The following is a 20,302-nucleotide window of genomic DNA, read 5'->3' on the forward strand; positions in this document are numbered from 1 at the left end:
ACCTTCTAAATTAAATGCAGAATTACTTAAACATAGACTCAGTGTATTTTTAATCTCTTGAAAATATTATAATACACATAGTATATAATATAATACACATAGTATAAATTGCTATAATTTATAAATTGCTATAATTTATACTATAATACACATAGTATAAATTGCTATAACTGTGACTTGCTGTTTTCTTTCTCAGTATGTATAAGGAATATATATATTTGATATATTATGATTTATTATCTTTAATGCCTGCATGGTATTGATGTACCATAATTTATTTTATCTAGATAATAGTCTATTATCTATTCATGGATATTTAAGTTGTTTTCAGATATTTGTCTATAGAAACGCTTCAGTTGATACCTTTGTACATATTTTATACATTTGTGTAAGTAAATCTCTGGGTTATATGTTAATAGGATAGACCCACCTCTTGGGTTAAATTTGACTTAATGTAACAAATTATGAAGACCTGAGAATGAGGAAGAGGAAATAGAGAAATAGACTTAGAAGTCAGACCCACATGACTTGGTGATCACCTGGATATGGGGATCATCTGGTAGTATTAAGGGTAACTCAGAAATTTCAGGTAATGGGAAGGAATAGTGGAACTACTAGTACAGTGGAATTAAAAATGGGAGCAAGTGTGGCAAGGAAGATCATGAGGTTTATTTTAAACAAAAATGTTTTTGGTATGCTTTTCCAAGATCTGTGGAGGTAAATACAAGTAAAGGTGAAGGAGGGTATCTAGAAATTGCTGAACAGGAAGTTGAGGCTAAAGAGGTCTGCAGGAGTCATGGAATAAGGGAGATAGTGGTGGCCTTGGATTATAGTTAAAGGGAAGAAGAGGAGGTTGCTTCCCTGAGCCTGACCTGGTAGGGTTATCTCCCTCTTCTTTCTGCTCCCCCTTTCCCCCAAGAGCCCTGTGGTTACTGGATGCTGTTGTGCAGGTACAGCTCTCCAGTGGATGTGAGGGGCCAGAGCAATCCTGTGATTTATGCATGGGGGCCGTTTCTCCTCAGCAGCCGCCATAGCCCGGTCACTGATACATGGCTCTTCCTGGAATAGTCTGTACCATTACATGGGTCTTTGTGTTTGGCCTAATAATGCAGTGGTTCTTAATCTTTGGGGGGAGTAGAGGCTCTCTAGAAAATTTTATAAAAGTTAAAAACCATCTTCACAGAAAGCTTAAATCTCATTTTCTCAAAAAAAAAAAAAAGTTCAGATAGATATTCCAGAATAATGGTTAGAACAGTTTAAGAGAATGACTTAAATTTTGATGTGCATGCTCATCCCCTAGGATCTTGTTAAAAAGCAGGTTCAGATTCCTCAGTCCAAGGTGGGGCTGGTGAGTCTGCTCTAATCAACTTCCATAGATGCTGGCAATCATAGGACCAGCCTTGACAAGCATTAGGGGGTGACAGAAATAAGTATGTTGATATCTAAAGATCTGTTAGTCTTCAGATGTAACCCCTTAAGTTTCAATTGGCCTCTAGTAAGGTTGTCACTGAACCAGTAGGACTCCTACTAAATCAGTAAATGCACAGACTGACACCTCTCTCCATCCTTCAAAGGCTGGAAATTATAACAAGAACTCAAGATCCAAAATGCTTTTCAACTTCTGTTTAATAACATTTAATGGAACACCCTAATCAGAAATGGATAGTTGAGTTAAATGGCCCACCTGTTCTTTCCTTATTTTTTTCCTATAAAAAACTCAAAGGTACTCTCACATCTCAAAAATAAATGACAGGGGGACAAAAGGAAAGACACCGCTTGTAACAAACTTAAAAAAAAAATGTTTTTTCTGATGTTAAAAATGTTTATTAAACAGATCACTCATTTCCATGTGTGACTCAGACCTCGGTGGCAAAAATCTCATTTTTTATAGATTTTTCTCTTATGTGCAAAATCAATATCCTTTTAACTTTTTATCCCTTGTCTTGGCTGCTAGGAAGCTCACAGTCATATTTTGAATCAGTGTTGCTAATTCATAAAAGCATAGGAGCTGCATGATTTAAATTTTCCCTGATCCTGAATTTCCATATAATTTTTAGATTCCCTAATTTTATTTTTAATCAATGTGTGTATTTGCCATTTTATGGTTAATCTTTTGGTTAGTCTCTTCACATTCTCTGTCAAATAAAATAGAGTAGAAATTAGTTAACATAGTAAGACTATATTTGTCTTTGAAATTCCATAATTTCTAGCATTGCTTTATATACATAAATTTATTTTTTATTTGTTTTTTATAAAAAAAATTTTTTTTTTGATGACATGGGTCAATTACTGTACTTCGGCTTTGATGTTTTCAGAATTGGTTGAGGTATGTAAGTCTCTTTGCTCCTAGAGTCAGTTATCCCAGAGTGTTACAGTTCTTGTGTTCTTAAGATTTTCCACCTACTCTGTTGTTTTCTCATTATTAGCAATTCTGTCCCCTTCTAATCTGATGTTGGCTTGGAAATCTGGTCACCAACCTTATTAGAATTATAAAGTGAGAATAAATAGGCTTTGAGGAGGAATGGGCTCGAGGATGCTCACTAGATAGTTAAGCCCCGACTGATCAAATGTTTCTGAAAGAAGTTATTAACAAACTTCTGAAAAAAAGATACTTTAAGACTTCTCTCACCAGGCACTAAATCAGAGAGAGATAGAGTTTGTCTTTTACAAAAATCATGAGTAAGCAACAAAAGTGATAAAATGTAAAATTAGAATGAGCTAGGAATTATTTGAATGTGATTCTCATCTTTTTAGCGTTAAAATTTTTTTAGGTTTTGCCTGTTTCCCTCAGAAAGATTAGGTTGATTCAACAGAAGTGCTTTCTGTCCTGTGAATGTAGGTAAAAATTTTTACCTACTTTGAGATTTATTTTTTCAGATTATTAATGAATTTTTAGTATCATTAGACAGAATTGCCAAGATTTTCTTTTCCTTTTTTTTAAGTGTGTTGTCTGCAATTACTAAATGTTATACTGTAGTTGTAGAATAAGTGAAGAGTGTGAATTGGACACAGATTCTGAAATAAATTTAAAGGTACCATATATTTCTACTTCATACCATATACAGAAATAACTCAAGGTGGATCAGTGGCCTAAATATAAGAGCTAAAACTTCACAACCTTGTTATCTGTAGTGGTCTCTTAGATATGACACCAAAAGTTGAAGTAGCGAAACCAATAAATAAACAGGACTTCACCAAAATTAAAAGTGTTTGTGCTTCAAAGAATATACCATGACGAAAATAAGAAACAAGCCACGGAATGGGAAAAAATTTTTGCAAATCCTGTAACTGATAAGGGGATTTTATCTAGAATATAAAGAACTCTTACAACTCAGCAGTAAAAAGACAACCCAGTTAAACAATGGGCAAAGGATGAATAGACATTTCTCCAAAGAAGGTATGAAATGGCCAATAAACTCAACATCACTAATCATTAGGGAAATGGAAATCAAAACCACAATGAGATACCATGTTATACCCACTAGGATTTCCTATAATCCAAAGATGGACGATAAGGAGTGAGGATGTAGAAAAACTGGAATCTCATTCTCTGCAGGGAGAATGTAAAATGACACAGCAGCTTTGGAAAACATTTTGGCAGTTTCTCAAAAAGTTAAACATAATACCATATTACCCAGCAGTTGTACTCCTAGGTATTTACTTAAGAGAGCTGAAAACACATGTCCACATAAAAACTTATACATGAATATTCATAGCAGCTCTGTCCAAAAGTGGAAACAATGCTAATGTCCATGAACTGATGAATGGATAAACAAAAAGTGGCATATCCATATGATGAAATATTATTCAGCCGTAAAAAGCAATCTAGTATGAGTGCATATCACAACATGGATGAACCTCGAAAACATAATTCTAAGTAAAAGAAGCCAGATGCAATAGGCTGTATATACATAATTTCATTTATGTGAAATGTCCGGAATAGGAAAATCTAGAGAGGCAGAAAGCAGATTAATGGTCTCCAGGAGGCTGGGGAAGAGGAGAATAGAGAGTGACTGCTAATGTGTACAAGTTCTTGGAGGGCAGAAGTGGGAGTAGTGAAGAAAATGTTCTGGAAGTAGTGAGTGGTGGTGGTTGACCAACCTTGTGAATATACTTTAAAAAAAAAAAAAAGGTAAAAATGAATTGTACACTTTATTTTTAAAAAAATATTTATTTATTTATTTGGCTGTGCCAGGTCTTAGTTGCAGCATGCGGGACCTTCGTTGCGGCACGTGGGATCTTTTTTCAGTTGTGGCATGCGGGATCTAGTTCCCTGACCAGGGATCAAACCCAGGCCCCCTGCATTGGGAGTGTGGTCTTAGCCACTGGACCACCAGGGAAGTTCCATATTATATCCTTTAAAAGGGTGAACTTTACAGTATGTGAACTTTACCTTAAAAAAAGGGGAATTTTTTTTAAGTACCAGGTAGTATCATGGCTAGTGATAGGTACATCTATTTTAATGTATGGTACTCTGTTATTCCTAGACTTCTCTTTTGAGAATAATAAATTTGATTTCTCTTGCAGTAACAAAATGGTTCAACAAGTTCCAGAAAACATCAATTTTCCTGCTGAAGAAGAGAAAATCTTGCAGTTTTGGTCCGACTTTAATTGTTTTCAGGAATGCTTAAAGCAATCAAAACATAGGCCAAAGTATGTGAATTTCTTTGGTAGAGTCTTTAAGAATAAGAGGTCTTCCGAATAGAGTTTATATGTCACTCTCTTCCTTTCCATTTTTCTCATTATCACTACCCTCATTTAAGCATTTAGACTAGTAGTGTAATAGCCTCCTATTGGGGTACTTCCTGCCTCTAGTCTTCATTCACCTAAAGACCAGTCCTTTCTTTAATTACTGTTTTCATCATGTGTCTCCTGTGCTCAAAAATTTTATCATAGGTGTTTGTTGCCCTATTTTATAGATAACTCAGGATCAGGGTGAATAATTTCCCTTATATCATGGAACTAATTAATGAAGGATGGATGGTCCAATACAGGTCTCTCCAACTCTGTCATAATTAGCTTTTTTAAAGGCAGGGCCTACAGTAGATACATAATCAGTTATGTCTGAGTTTCCTAGCCTCGCAGCTTTTCTTCTCCCCAAAGGCTCTACAATTACAGGAGCTATCTATAGAAAAATGCTGTCCTAAATTTTTGCTATCTGTTTTAAAGTAACTTAACGTATTTTTATTACCTCTTAGATTTACCTTCTATGATGGGCCTCCTTTTGCAACTGGACTGCCTCACTATGGACATATACTTGCAGGGACAATTAAAGATATAGTTACAAGATATGCTCACCAGAGTGGGCTTCACGTTGACAGAAGATTTGGATGGGATTGTCATGGTTTACCTGTGGTATGTTTGAGTCACCAGCCTTATAATGTTTTGATTTTTTAATAAGCATTATATTTCATTATATAATATGTTAAAGTATGAATTTTTGCTATAATCAGACTTTCTTCATTTTTATAATACTATTTATAGTTCATTTTCTCTGTAGATTTTCTGAGAACTAATTTTTTTTAATCTGTTTTCTAGTTTTGTCGAATTGCATTTGCTTCATAGGGCAGGGATGTTAACAATCTTATTGCAAATTTTCAGGAATATGAAATTGATAAGACACTGGGAATCAGAGGACCAGAGGATGTAGCCAGATTGGGGATTGCAGAATATAACAGTCAGTGCCGAGCAATTGTGATGCGATATTCTACTGAGTGGAAGGTATTTTTGGTTATTTTAAGGAGAATGAAAAGAAACTCTAGCTTTTAAATGGGGGTTGAAATGTTTTATGGTTCCTTGTGCTTTTTATGATATGTGCCCAAAAGAGGGGTTGATAATCCTCTTTAAAGGAGTGTTTAGCTTCCATCTTCAACTCCATTACTTAAACTGTTAGCTTAAACTGAACCCTCTCTTTTCTGATTTCTATGTGCTTGATTGGTCTTCCATGTTTAATCTACCTACCCACAGTATATGACAGGAATCATGCTGTCCTAGCAAATAGATTAACTTGAATGTTGGCAATAAAAAAATTCAGATGTTAAAAACAATTCACATTTGTACCCATTGTTTTATATTGATTCCCATCTTGCCCACTGCTTCTCTTTGTTATAGAGCTCCCACAACTGGTATATTTTAGTAACCATCTGGTGCCGGCAGAGCTCTTGTCCTCTCTTATTCTGATGTGCTTAGGAACAAAGGTCCTCAACTCCCCCTTTCCTCAGTGGCTCTCAGATTAATATATATATATACAACTTAAAAACATGTCTGGCTTTTATTTTTTTCCATCTTTACTATCTTACCACTTTGTCAAATTTGCTATTCTTCAGAATTCCCTCAGTCTTCCAGACTTCAAGCTTTAATCATCATGACCGATTCAAATGTCAAATCCTATCAAGCCTTTCTTAGTATCTCTTATACTAAGTATCTCTTATACATTTCTTTTCATTCCTACAACCTAGTCTCTCACCCACCATTGTCTTTATTTCTATAAGAATCTACCTACCAATTGGTCTCTTGCTCATGTTCCTTCCACTTAGCCTGCCAAGTTATTTCTCTCAAGACTGTTCATTGTACTCTTCCTGCTCAAAACTTATCTTCATTGTTGAATGAAATCTGATTTCATCAACCTAAAAATCAAAGCTCCTCAATTTTCTCCTAACCTAACTTTCTTTAATCTACCTTTCTTGCTTGGTCACCAGTAGGGGAAAATCCTGATGATTATAACATGCATATGGGTTCTTTTTATTTTTTCTCCCCCCAAAATGATATGAAGAGCCTCTATACCCATCACCCACTTCCCAAAAGCTAACACCTTTAATAACTATTGTATAATTATCAAAAGCAGGATTAACATTGATACAATATTATACACCTTGTTCAGATTTAACCAGTTGTCCCACTGATTTTTATTTTTGATGCAAGATCCAATCTAGGAGCATAGATTGCATTTAGTTGTCATACCTCCTCAGTCTCTTTCAATCTGGAACATTCCCTCAGTGTTTGTCTTTCATGACCATGTCACTTTTAAAGAATACAGACCAGTTATTTTGTAAGAAGTCCCTCGGTGTCTGATGTTTCCTTATGATTCAGTTTAGGTTATACATTTTTGGCAAGAATTCCTCAGAAGTAACATCATCCCCTTCTCAGTCTATCATATCAGAAGGCCTGTGATGCTGATAAGTCTCATTGGTGTTGTTCACTTTGTTCACTAAGGTGATTTTGTCAGGTTTCTCCATTGTAAAGTTGCAGTTTTTCCTTTGTAATTAGTAAGTACCCTGTTTCTTATCATACTATGACTCAGTAATTTTAGCAACCATTGATGATTCATGCCAGCAACAGTTAGACGTGTGTTTGCCAAATGGTAGTTTTGGTAGACTTTTATAAAAGAATGTTAATACTTGTAAATAACATTCCCTGCATATAGGATGAATGCCAAGAAAACTTGTTCTTAACCTTGCAAAATGTGTTATTTACAGTATACATCTACTGGAACCATTGATGGTTCTGTTTTTCCAAAATCATCATATGTAGTGATAATAGAAGTAAAACAAATAGCTATACAATAACAAATACCATTGTCTAAAAACTCTAATATTCATATTTTTTAAGTCTACTATTACCAGACTTGGCCGATGGATTGACTTTGACAATGACTACAAAACTCTCTATCCACAATTCATGGAATCTGTCTGGTAAGTTTATTTGAAGTTGAAATATAATGACTATTTTGTTATATTAGTTAGTAGAGGTGCTCTAGCATGAATCCACTTGTTTTCAGATCCACAATTATCTGAAATCTTTGGGGATGGATTTGTTTTGTTTCTGTTTTTAAAGACTTAATTTTGTTGTGAACCTAAAAATGCTCTAAAAATATAAAAGAAGGGGCTTCCCTGGTGGCGCAGTGGTTGAGAGTCCGCCTGTCAATGCAGGGGACACGGGTTCGGACCTTGGTCCGGGAAGATCCCACATGCCGCGGAGCGGCTGGGCCCGTGAGCCACGGCCGCTGAGCCTGTGCGTCCGGAGCCTGTGCTCCACAACAGTGAGAGGCCCATGTACGCAAAAAAATGCCTCCACACATACATAGCCTCCTCCATTATCAACATCCCCCACCAGAGTGGTACATTTGTTACAATTCATGAACCTACCTTGACAGATCATAATCACGCAAAGTCCAGAGTTTACATAAGGGTTCACTCTTGTTATGCATTCTATGGATTTGGGCAGATGTGTGATGACATATATCCATAATTCTAGAATTATGCATTGCCATAAAATTCCACTGTACTCCACCTATTCGCCCCTTCCACCCCTAGGTTTATTTTTGAATTCAGTAAATTTTGGATTCTAGAAAGGTATTAGGTTATCCATATGTTCTGTAGTACTTAATGGCCCTAGCAGATTGAGCAGCAACCTGTAATCAATTTCATTAGTATTTCTGTATCAGAACATACAACTCTTCACACTAAGTAAAATAAATGAAGAATATAAATGGCCTGATGTGAGTTCAAGGTTTTTTTGTCAAATTAATTAGTACCAAATTTTAGGAAAATTAGGTTTCAGAAATGGGTTTGTTTGTTTGAAGGAATTAAGTCTAAGAGATGTGCACTTGAATTTTTTACTAAGAGAAGTTATATATGCAGTCACTTTCATGAGTTTCAAAATGAATTTTGCTTCCTTTTACTATTATAAGACAACTGTTGCAATGCCAGTCTTTTTTTTCCTTTTAATCTATTTTCTTTATTTTTGGCTGCATTGGGTCTTTGTTGCTGCATATGGGCTTTGTCTAGTTGCAGTGAGTGGGGGCTACTCTTCGTTGTGGTGTGCAGGCTTCTCATTACTGTGGCGTCTCTTGTTGCAGAGCACAGGGTCTAGGCACGCGGGCTCAGTAGTTGTGGCACATGGGCTTAGTTGCTCCACGGCATGTGGGATCTTCCCAGACCAGGGCTTGAACCCATGTCCCCTGCATTGGCAGGCAGATTCTTAACCACTGCACTACCAGGGAAGCCCAATGCCAGTCTTGATAGGTGATTTAACCTGAGCCTCCTACAATAGTCTGAGAATCATTATGTATCATTAATGGGCAAATAGTTATTATAATAGTTGCAAAATGACCTATGTATATAACTCAGGCCTTGAGGGAGTCCTACTTTTGTTAAATTATGCATGATTACAGGTGAGTTGCAAAGCTCTTTTGTAGGATACATATTTCTGTGCTGCACTGTAGGTGCTTGTGCCTCTTACTGTCGTCCTATCTACCTGATTACATTTCTATTAGTCAAGATCTGTTGCACATGCTTGGCACGTGCCTTTGCCTTTGAGGAGCTAGATACCGTGGGACAGTTCTCAGACCCTCTGACTCTGATGTGCCCCTGTGGGTGCATCTCCAGACCCATGTACCCAAGGGTGAGAGCTGACTAAACTCTCTGACATGGCAGAAACTTTGGACAGGGAGGCTTCCCATTTCACTGAGTAGTTGGAGTTCTCATGATTAGGGCATTCTAAAAAGCAGGGTTTCTCTTAAACTTCTGAAAAAGAAGGTACTCTTTATGCTCTAGATCAGGACAGTTTAGCACTTAAATGTGGTTAGTATGACCAAGAAACTGAATTTCTAATTTTAATAAATTTAAATGAGCACATGTGGCTAGTGCTACCATGTTGGACAATATAGCTCTACATCAGACTTCTTAATTTACATAAAACATACTTGAATCGGGGGAAAACCATTTTCAAAGCCTCTTGCTATTAGAATGTTAGTTATTCCTGAGGAACATGTTGGCATATAAATAAGGCATATAGACCTAGGGTGAATATTTAAAAAATAGTAGGAGATACATTTAAAATGATAACATTAATTTAATGGTGATAATTTAGATTGAGTTGGTGCTTTTGAGTATATAAAGTACTTCCACTTGATTTTTCTCAGATGATCCAGAAAGTCCCGTGGATTGGGTTAGGACCCACTTTGAGGTAAAGGCAAGTGGTTGTGACTTGCTTGAGATCACACAACTAATTATATGGCTCTTAGGCTTGAATCTTGGTCTTATGATGCAAATCTGACACTTTTCCTCTGGTCTCTGGTGAATGTCCTTGCATCAGAGTATATAATTTAAGATTGAGTTTAAACTTGGGAAATTTGTTACAAGATGTCACCTTTTAGGCTTTATCCAAAGCCAAAGGAATACCATGAAAATACTTGCACAGTTTTACATAAAAATGTATTTTAACAAATGGGAGAGAATTTAATTCATTTATTGTGCCAAGTACATAGGAATCGAACTGTAAAACTGAGTTAAAGACAAGTAAGGATTCCTACCAAATGAATTCTGGCACCCAATTGGGAAAGGTGAGTAGTCACCACAGGAGAACCTGGGATGACTGTTTTCCAGTGTCTTGCTACATTTAGCTTAGAGCAACATGTTTAAGTGTTTAATAAAAGTTTTTGACTGACTGTAGGAGAGATATCTGATCCTAATCCCAGTGGTTTATACTTTATAAATTGCCTCTGTAAAACTGTCCATTACAGTGAAATTTAAGCAGTATACCAGAAAACTATTAAGAAAAACAAGAAGTCTGGGCTTCTCTGGTGGTGCAGTGGTTGAGAATCCACCTGCCAATGCAGGGGACATGGGTTCGATCCCTGGTCCGGGAAGATCCCACATGCCGCGGAGCAGCTAAGCCCCTGTGCCGCAACTACTGAGCCTGTGTGCCTAGAGCCTGTGCTCCGCAACGAGAGAAGCCACAGTAATGAGAAGCCTGCACACTGCAACGAAGAGTAGACCCCGCTTGCTGCAACTAGAGAAAGTCCGCGCATAGCAACAAAAACCCAACACAGCCAAAAATAAATAAATAAATAAGTAAATTTAAAAAATTTTTTTAAAAGTCTGAAATCCCAACCATAGTTAACATATTGGTGAAAATCTACTTTTTTAGCATCTCTAAAAGTGTAAATATGTATACTGATACATAGTTTTACATAATTGGTACCTCATTGTACAGTATGGTGTCAGTTGCTTTTCTCAGTCAACATCAAGTCATGAACACCTTTCCATGTCAACAGTTACTTGCACTTTTAATGTCTACATAATATCTCATTATACTGATCTGTTGTAATTTACCAGCTATTCACCAGGTGAAAGACATTGTGTTTCCACGTCTTTGGCTGTGAGAAACTCTACAGACAGAAACTGGCATAAATGTTTGCATTTGGGAAAATAGAATTATGGTTATGTAATTGTAAAATTCTGTCTCTTTACTTGCCAGGTGGGTCTTCAAACAGCTCTATGATAAAGGCCTTGTTTATAGAGGAGTGAAAGTCATGCCCTTTTCCACTGCATGCAATACTCCACTTTCCAACTTTGAATCTCACCAGAATTACAGGGTATGTGAGATGTCATTGGTGTTAAGTTATGTACTCAGAAGTTAAATGGCTATGGTGATCATGGTAACTTAGTCCCAGTGTGGAACGTTTGCCGGGGGAGTGATGTGAATGATGTGTCTTAATGTGATAGGTTTTGCTTGTTTTAACCATATTTTTATGCCTCTCTTTGTTTAATAAGTCCAGCTCTGCTCTATTTTCCTCCAGTCACTGTTTCATAAGGGTTACAGCTTAGGGTGTTTTTGTGCCTCACCTGAGGCTTTGTAATATCATTTATTTGTTAAAAGTATTTGGAGGAAAATCTGATTTGCGATTGGTGATGTGTTATGATCTTTGATGAATGGAGTAACTTGCTGTCATTGGTATAAGAGTTTAGACGTGTCTGTTGTTTACAAAGTGTACTGCTTTACCTTATCCAGGGAGATAGTAAAGACTGTAAGTCTTCAGGAATAACTATCTATTCTCATGTGTGTATATTCAAGGGGTGTTTTATTTCTGAGTTTATCTAACCCTCTTTGTTTTTAAAGGATGTTGATTTGTTTGGAATTCTATCTCATGGCTAAGGTTTGGAAAAGAGAAATGTGCTGTAAATAAACAAACTGTATTTACCTACATATCATTATTATTAACACTTGGATTTCAAAAGCACTTTTCGTCTTGCAGAATGCTTTCAATATCCCATTGGATCGTTGCATATCCTTGTGAGGTAGGCATGATGATGCCTGCCTGTTGTCCCCTAAATACCCTTCTATGGCGGTGCTCATGTTATGTTTTTTTTAATAAAATATTTTAAGCACATAAAAATGTAGAAAATAATATACTAACTGTTGAGTACAAGACTTAAGTTTTGTCAAATCTTAATATATTGCTGTATTTGCTTACTTTTTAAAAACACTTTAACGTGGAGAATTTCAAGCATATACAAAAGTAGACAGAATAATTAATTAACAGAATAATTAACTCCCATGTCCTATCGTGTATCCCCTACAATCTCTTTGGTCAATCCTGCCCCATCTACACACTCCACTTACTTCTCCCAGACCCTTTTTCGAAAGCAAGTTTTAGACATATCATTTTATCAATAAGTAATTCATTATATATCTTTACTAGATAAGAAATATTTCTTTAACATTACCAGAGTACCATTATCACACCTTAAGAAGTCATCATCAATCATTTTTAATGTTCTTAATATTAAATATTCTGTAGTTGTTTAACTCCTGGATATCATCAGTGTTCATATTTCTATTTGTCTCATACACAGCATCCTTTTTTTTCCCTCAGGTTATTTCTAGTTGGTTTTTTTTGTTTGTTTTTTCTTGTTTTGTTTTAATCGAGACATAAGGAAGGTTCATACACGGTAATAGTTGTCTTTTAGGTCTGTTTTAATGTGTAGGTCTCCATTTCTCTTTCTATGTTTTTCTTTTTCTTTTTTTTTCCCCCTTGCAAATTGTTGTTTGGGAAACAGATATTATCTTGTAGTTTCCCACAATCTGAGTTTTGATGATTACATCTCCATAATCTAACATTTTCTCTGTCCTCTGCATTTTATAGAAATAAGTACTTCATTTTTTTTTTTTTTTTTTTTTTTGCGGTATGCGGGCCTCTCACTGTTGTGGCCTCTCCTGTTGAGGAGTACAGCCTCTTGGGGAAGGAACTAAGATCGCGCAAGCCTCGCGGCGTGGCCAAAAAATTAAAAAACAAAACATGGGTTTCACTAAATGCATCTGTTGTTGTTGATTTCAAATACATCAAATGTCACAGATAGCAGCTGATTAGTTTTGTCTGGTTCTGTACTTTGAAGAAATGGAAAGATCCACTATGTATTCTTCTGTTTCTGGCTTTTCTCACTCAGCATTATGTTTGTGATAGTCATCCATATTATGTGTAGTTTTGGATCTTTTGTTCTAATTTCTGTGTAGGTAAATATACCACAGTTTGTTTATTTACAGCACATTTCTCTTTTCCATTTCCTTCTTCACATCCTGATAGGTAACCACTATGCTGAATTTGGTGTTTCTTTTTCATGCGTATTTTTATTATCTATATAAGTATCCATAAGCAGTATTTAGTGTTGTTCGCAAGTTTTTAAATCTCATTCATTGTATTTATTCTGCACCTTGCCTTTTATACTAAACATTGTTTTAAAGTTTCTTCATATTGATACATGTAGCTTTAAGTTTATTTTTAACTGCTGTATAGTGTTTCATATAACAGATTACAATTTATTTATTTATTCTTTTGATAGATATTTGAGGTGTTCAGAGGGCACAGCCTTTTTTTTCTTTTTAAATGGTAAAAATTGGTGTTGCTCCAAATGTTTTGTAATATAAATCCTTGTGTACTATGCTGGAATTTTGTTTGGTAACTAAATTTTTACATGTTAGAGTCCCATTATAGCTTGTTAGGTCCTAGGGTTTTCAAAGTGTATACTCTTCTATAAGTAAATAAATACATTCTCTTATTGGGAAAGAGCAAGCTGTACGGAACTAAATTGAGTTACAGAAGAAAGTCCTTCCAACTTTTCCAAAAGGTAAACCAACTTGTGGTATATAAAAATATTTATTTTTTATATTGTCTAAAGTTTTAGTTTTTAGAAGTCTGGTTGATGTGATTATTTATGAGGCTTATGCTCATTGTGGAAAATTTAGAAGCCCTAGAAGATATAAAGAAGAGGGAAAAAAATTATAATCTCAGTACCCAAAGGAAATCATTATTAATGTTTTATTTAGATTTCCCTTCAGTGGCTTTTTAATTTTTTTCTGTTTATTACTATACATACTAAAATTAATAATTTTTATATCTTAGTACCTATTTCCTGGTTTAATAAGACAACATTTTTTTGCTCCTCCATTTACTTACTCTATTCCATATACTTGCACAAAATGAATGTGAAGCCAACACGCAGATAAAGTTAAAGAACCACCTTGTCAAGCAACCTGTCAAAAGCTCTCCCTTCTCATGGTCCCTTCAGTTTAGCATGTATCCCCCCACTCCTCTATAGCAGCCACTGTCCTCACTTCCAACCTCATTGTTTGCTGATTCTGTACTAAATATAAATGGAATTGTACACTTTGTTCTTTTTTTGCATCTGGCTTCTCTTGCTCAAGATTATGTTTGTGAAAGTCATCCATGTTGTGTGTAGTTGTAGATCATCATTTTAATTACTGTCTAGTATTTAACTTATCCATTCTATTGTCGATGGACATTTGGGTAATATCCAATTTTTGGCTCTTATCAGTAGTACTACTGTGAGCATTCTGGAACTTGTCTTTTGGGGAGCATATATACACATTCCCAGGAGTGGGATTATTGAGTCATAACGTATACTTACATTTAGCCCTAGTACAAGAGTTGGCAAACTTTGTAAAGGCCAGATAGTAAATATTTTAGACTTTGTTGGCCAGATCTTTCAGTCCTGTCAAAACCATTCTTAGGTCTTGGGCTCTATAAAAACAGGTAACGGCCAGATTTGACCCATGCATGGACCATGGTTCATTGCCTCCCACTCTAACCCCAAAGGGATTATACTTCCACTAGACAGTTCTGATTACACTGCATCCTTGTCAGCACTTAGTATTTTCTGTCTTTTTTCACTTTGGCCATACTATGAATGTGTACTAAGGATTGTGTTTGTTTTTAATTTTTGGCATAATTTCAGACTTCCTGAAAAGTTGAAAAGAATTCTCATATACCCTTCAATTCAAATAAAGAATAACACTGTTTTCCAAAATCGTCATTTTATTGACCTAATTCTTTATGGACTTGTTATAAAATAGATCATTGTAATAGTGAAACCTCATTTATGTATCCCACTTGCTACACTATAAATGTTTTATTTGTGACTACTAATGTAATTATTAAAGCATTTTCTTGAGGGAGGGAGACGCAAGAGGGAAGATATATGGGAACATATGTATATGTATAGCTGATTCACTTTGTTATAAAGCAGAAACTAACACACCATTGTAAAGCAATTATACCCCAATAAAGATGTTTAAAAAAAAAGCATTTTCTTTATGTAAAAAATGTATTTGGAATTTCTCTCTTTGTATTTTCTTTTTACAAATATGGCAGATTTTTTTAAAGCTCAATTTATTCTGAAAATAAAAGTTTATTTTATTCTTTAGGATCAGTTCATTTTTCTTCCGTGTCTACTATTATGGAATCTGTAAAAGAATACTTTATTTCATTTTATTTCAGGATGTTCAAGATCCTTCAATATTTGTAACTTTCCCTTTGGAGGAAGATGAAAATATATCTTTGGTTGCCTGGACAACTACTCCCTGGACTCTACCTAGTAACCTTGCCCTGTGTGTTAATCCAGATATGCAGTATGTGAAGATTAAAGGTAAGTGTGAGCCTGGTTACTTATGATCAATATGAATAAAATGATTTTAATGAATTTTGGGAAAGAATGAAAGCTTACATTTCTTCCCTTTTTTTTTTTTACTTTTTTTATCGAGGTATAATTGACATTATGTTAATTTTAGGTTTACAACAAAATAAACATTTGTGTACCTCATGAAATGAACACCATAGTAAGTCTAGTTAACATTCATCACCATACATATTTACAGAATTTTTTTCTTGTGGTGAGACCTTTTAAGATCTACTCTCTCAGTAACTTTCAAATATGTAATACAGTATTATTTTTTTTTTTGCGATATGTGGGCCTCTCACTGTTGTGGCCTCTCCCGTTGCAGAGCACAGGCTCTGGACGCGCAGGCTCAGCAACCATGGCTCACGGGCCCAGCCGCTTCGCCGCATGTGGGATCTTCCCAGACTGGGGCGTGAACCCGTATCCCCTGCATTGGCAGGTGGACTCAACCACTGCACCACCAGGGAAGCCCTGTAATACAGTATTATTAACTATAGTTGCCATGCTATAAATTATATCCCCACGCCTTATTTTATAATTGGAAGTTTGTACCTTTTAACTCCCTTTACCCATTCCACCCCACACACACACATACACACCCCTGCTTCTAACAACCACCAGTCTGTTCTCTGTATCCATGAGGTTTATTTTTGTTGCTTTGATTTCATTCTTATTCCACATATAAGTGAGATAATATGTGTCTTTCTTTGACTTATTTCACTTAGCCTAATGCCCTCAAGGTCCATCCATGATGGGGTTTTTTTTGTTTGTTTGTTTGTTTTTGCGGTATGTGGGCCTCTCACTGTTGTGGCCTCTCCCGTTGTGGAGCACAGGCTCTGGACGCACAGGCTCAGCGGCCATGGCTCACAGGCCCAGCCGCTCCACGGCATGTGGGATCTTCCCGGACCAGGGTACGAACCTGTGTCCCCTGCATCGGCAGGCGGACTCTCAACCACTGCGCCACCAGGGAAGCCCCATCCATGATGTTTTAAGCAGCAAAATTTCATTCTTACAGCCAAATAACATTCCATTGTATATATACATACCATATTTTCTTCATCAATCCATCCATTGATGGACACAGGTTGTTTCCATAATTTGACTATCGTAATTAATGCTGTGATGAACATGGGGTGCAGATATCTTTTCAAGTTATTGTATTCATTTTCTTTGCATAAATACCCAGAAGTAAAATTACTGGATCATATGTAGTTGTATTTTTAATTTTTTGAGGAACCTCCCATACTGTTTTCCATGGTGGCTACACCAACTTACATTCCCATCACCAGTGCAGAGATTCTCTCTTCTCCACATCCTTGCCCACACTTGCTGTCTCTTGTCTTTCTGAAAACAGCCACTCTAACAGGTGTGAGGTGATACCTTATTGGGGTTTTGATTTGCATTTCCCTTATATAACTGGTATTGAGCATCTTTTCATGTACCTGATGGATATCTGATTGTCTTCTTTGGAAAAATGTCTATTCAGATCTTCTACCCATTTTTTAAATTGGTTTGGTAGGGTTTTTTTTGTTGTTTGTTTTGCTATCAAGTTGCATCAGTTCTTTATATATTTTGGATATTAGCCCCATATCAGCTATATGATTGCAGATATTTTCTCCCATTCAGACGGTTGCCTTTTCATTTCATTGATTACTTTTGCTGTGCAGAAGCTTTAGTGTAATGTAGTCCCACATTTTTTTTCTTTTTTTTTTTTTTGCTTCTGTTTCCTTTGCTTTTGTTGTCAGAGCAAAAAAAAGGACATTGCCAAGACCAATGTCAAGAAGTTTATCAACTATGTTTTCATCTAGGAATCTTATGGTTTCAAGTCTTATGTTAAAGTCTTTTATCCATTTGCGTTAATTTCTGTGTATGACATAAGAGAGTGGTCCAGTTCTCCCAACACCATTTATTGAAGAGATTCTCCTTTCCCCATTGTATATTCTTGGCTCCTTTGTTGTAAATTAATTGTCTTATGTGTGAGTTTCTTTCTGGGCTCTCTTTTCTATTCCGTTGATCTATGTGTCTGTTTTTATGCCAGTACCGTACTGTTTTGCTTACTAGAACTTTGTAATATAGTTTGAAATCAAGGAGTGTTGTGCCTCCAGCTTTGTTCTTCTTTCTCAAGATTGCATGGACTATTCAGGGTCTTTTGTGGGTCCACATAAATTTTAAGATTGTTTATTCTATTTCTGTGAAAAATGCCATTGAAATTTTGATAGGAATTGCACTGAATCTATAGATTTCCTTCAGTAGTATGGACGTTTTAACAATATTAATTCTTTGAATCCATGATCATGGAACACTTTTCCATTTATTTGTGTCTTCCATTTCTTTCATCAATGTTTTAAACTTTTCAGTGTCTAGGTCCTTCATTTCCTCTGCTAAGCTTATTCCTACATATTTTATTCTTTCTGATGCAATTGTAAATGCAATTGTTTTCTTAACTTCTCTTTCTGATAGTTCATTATTGGTGTATAGAAATGCAACAGCTTTCAGTATATTGATTTTGTATGCTGCAACTTTACTGCATTTATTTATTTTTATTTTTTAAAATAAATTTATTTTTATTTATTTTTGGCTGCATTGGGTCTTCTTTGCTGTGCGTGGGCTTTCTCTAGTTATGGCAAGCGGGGGTTACTCTTCGTTGTGGTACACGGACTTCTCATTGCAGTGGCTTCTTTTGTTGCAAAGCACGGGCTCTAGGTGCATGGCCTTCAGTAGTTGTGGCACACAGGCACAGTAGTTGTGGCTCGCGGCCTCTAGAGCGCAGGCTCAGTGGTTGTGGCACATGGGCTTAGTTGCTCTGTGGCACGTGGGGTCTTCCCAGACCAAGGATCAAACCTGTGTCCCCTGCATTGGCAGGAAGATTATTAACCACCCTGCCACCAGGGAAGTCCCTCCATTTATTTTTTAGTTCTGAGTTTTTGGTGGAGTCTTGAGTTTTCTATATGTACAATCATATTATCTGCAAATACTGAGTTTTACTTCTTCCTTTCCAATTTAGATACCTTTTATTTCTTTTTCCTGCCCAATTGTTCTGGCTAGGACTTCTAATACTATGTTGAATAAAAGTGGCAAGAGTGGGCATACTTATCTTGTTCTTGCTATTAGAGGAAAAGCTTTCAGTTTTTCACCAAAGAGTATGATATTAGCTGTGGGCTTGTCATATATGGCCTTTATTATGTTGAAGTACATTCCCTTTAAAAGAGGCATTTTTAGTAGAAGTTGTTCAAGTAATTTTATCTAGCTACAAAGAGAGATTATCAGGATAAAGTTGGGGTTTTTTTGTTTGTTTGCTTGTTCGTTTGTTTTTGGCCACACCACACATCTTATGGGATCTTAGTTCCCCAACCAGGGATCGAACCCGGGCCCCCGGCAGTGGAAGCATGGAGTCCTAACCGCTGGACCGCCAGGGAATTCCCAAGGCTGTTGTTATTATCCAGTAACGGAAAAATCTCTTAACTCCCTGGGTTTGTGTGAAGGCAGGGCCTGGATATGTATTGTTTAGGGCTATGCCCTTATAACCCATTACCTAGAACAAAATAAGTATTCAATAAATATCAACTAAATGAATGAATGCTTAAAAAGTCATCATAATAGATAGGAGGAAATAAATAGATGGGTCACACTAGAAATAGAACACAGTTAATTCATTAAGGAAAACTGAGTTGGATACAATATTAGAGAACATCTAAAATTTTCTCAGAAAGTTGCTTAAGTCATGCTTAATTATTATTTTAAAAATATTCTTTACTTTGATTTTTAAATAGACATCAGTATTAGTAATCAGGACATAGTTTATACTTATAACTTAATAAACTTATTACAAATTATACAAAAAATAAATGTATTTACTAGAATCAGTAAAGCCGTTGGGGCTGGGAGGTAGCATAAACTCTCTGGTCACATGTCTTATGATTTATTGTTTGGGAATCTGTTCTTAGGTATGTCATAATCACTCATATGTGCTAATAACCCTGGGGAAATTTACGTTTTATTAAAATTTCTTAGAAACCCAGAAAACCTCTACTAAATAATTTTCTGGTAGTGAATACATAGGTATGGTGTTATGTAGCAGGATACGTTTTGGAGGGAGAAATCTGATAATGAGTTTCAAACAGCACAGCAAAGCCGGTTAGCTTCCAGTGTACTTCTAAAGCTGGAAATAATCCAACTGTTTGGGCCTCCTGAAAGAATAACCATGCCTGTTTCATGTTGGTGAATTCTAAGGCTTGAGGCAAGGGATCCAGAAAGGAAGCCATAAGAAGTGGACAGAGTAAAGGTCAAGAGTATATTTTCAGGAGTTTAGAAGAAAATAATATAAGAAAACATGAGGAACACATCTTAGTTTGCTGATTCCTACTCCCCTCTTTTACATGTCCAAGCAACTAGTTTATCTACTTATTTCCCTTGGCCTAGGAAAAGGACTATTTTTTTACCCAGAATTTCCTTCTTGGTCCAGTGTAGAAGTGAATACTACTTTTTTTTTTTTTTTTTAGTTTTTTATTTAATTTTTCTTTTGTATTAGACTATAGTTGATTTACAAT

General features: G+C 35.9%; 1 protein-coding gene and 1 non-coding gene across 5 annotated transcripts in view; both read left to right on the forward strand.

Moving 5' to 3' along the window:
• The window catches only part of IARS1 (isoleucyl-tRNA synthetase 1), an 80,480-nt gene that overhangs the window by 2,189 nt on the left and 57,989 nt on the right, over positions 1 to 20,302 (forward strand). For all 4 annotated transcript variants that reach the window (XM_024732957.1, XM_024732961.1, XM_024732959.1 and 1 more), the window contains exons 2-7: positions 4,528 to 4,653; positions 5,199 to 5,355; positions 5,602 to 5,721; positions 7,609 to 7,691; positions 11,260 to 11,377; positions 15,578 to 15,725. In XM_024732957.1, the coding sequence (XP_024588725.1) occupies positions 4,535 to 4,653; positions 5,199 to 5,355; positions 5,602 to 5,721; positions 7,609 to 7,691; positions 11,260 to 11,377; positions 15,578 to 15,725 (745 nt within the window). In that variant the 5' untranslated portion in view covers positions 4,528 to 4,534. The remainder of the gene's footprint in view (positions 1 to 4,527; positions 4,654 to 5,198; positions 5,356 to 5,601; positions 5,722 to 7,608; positions 7,692 to 11,259; positions 11,378 to 15,577; positions 15,726 to 20,302) is intronic.
• Positions 921 to 1,053, forward strand: LOC112391604 (small nucleolar RNA SNORA84). Its single transcript, XR_003001528.1, has one exon. It is a non-coding gene; the product is annotated as a small nucleolar RNA SNORA84 (small nucleolar RNA).

The sequence above is a fragment of the Neophocaena asiaeorientalis genome, unplaced genomic scaffold, assembly GCF_003031525.2.
Source record: "Neophocaena asiaeorientalis asiaeorientalis breed wild unplaced genomic scaffold, Neophocaena_asiaeorientalis_V1.1 scaffold778, whole genome shotgun sequence".
Classification (NCBI taxonomy): domain Eukaryota; kingdom Metazoa; phylum Chordata; class Mammalia; order Artiodactyla; family Phocoenidae; genus Neophocaena; species Neophocaena asiaeorientalis.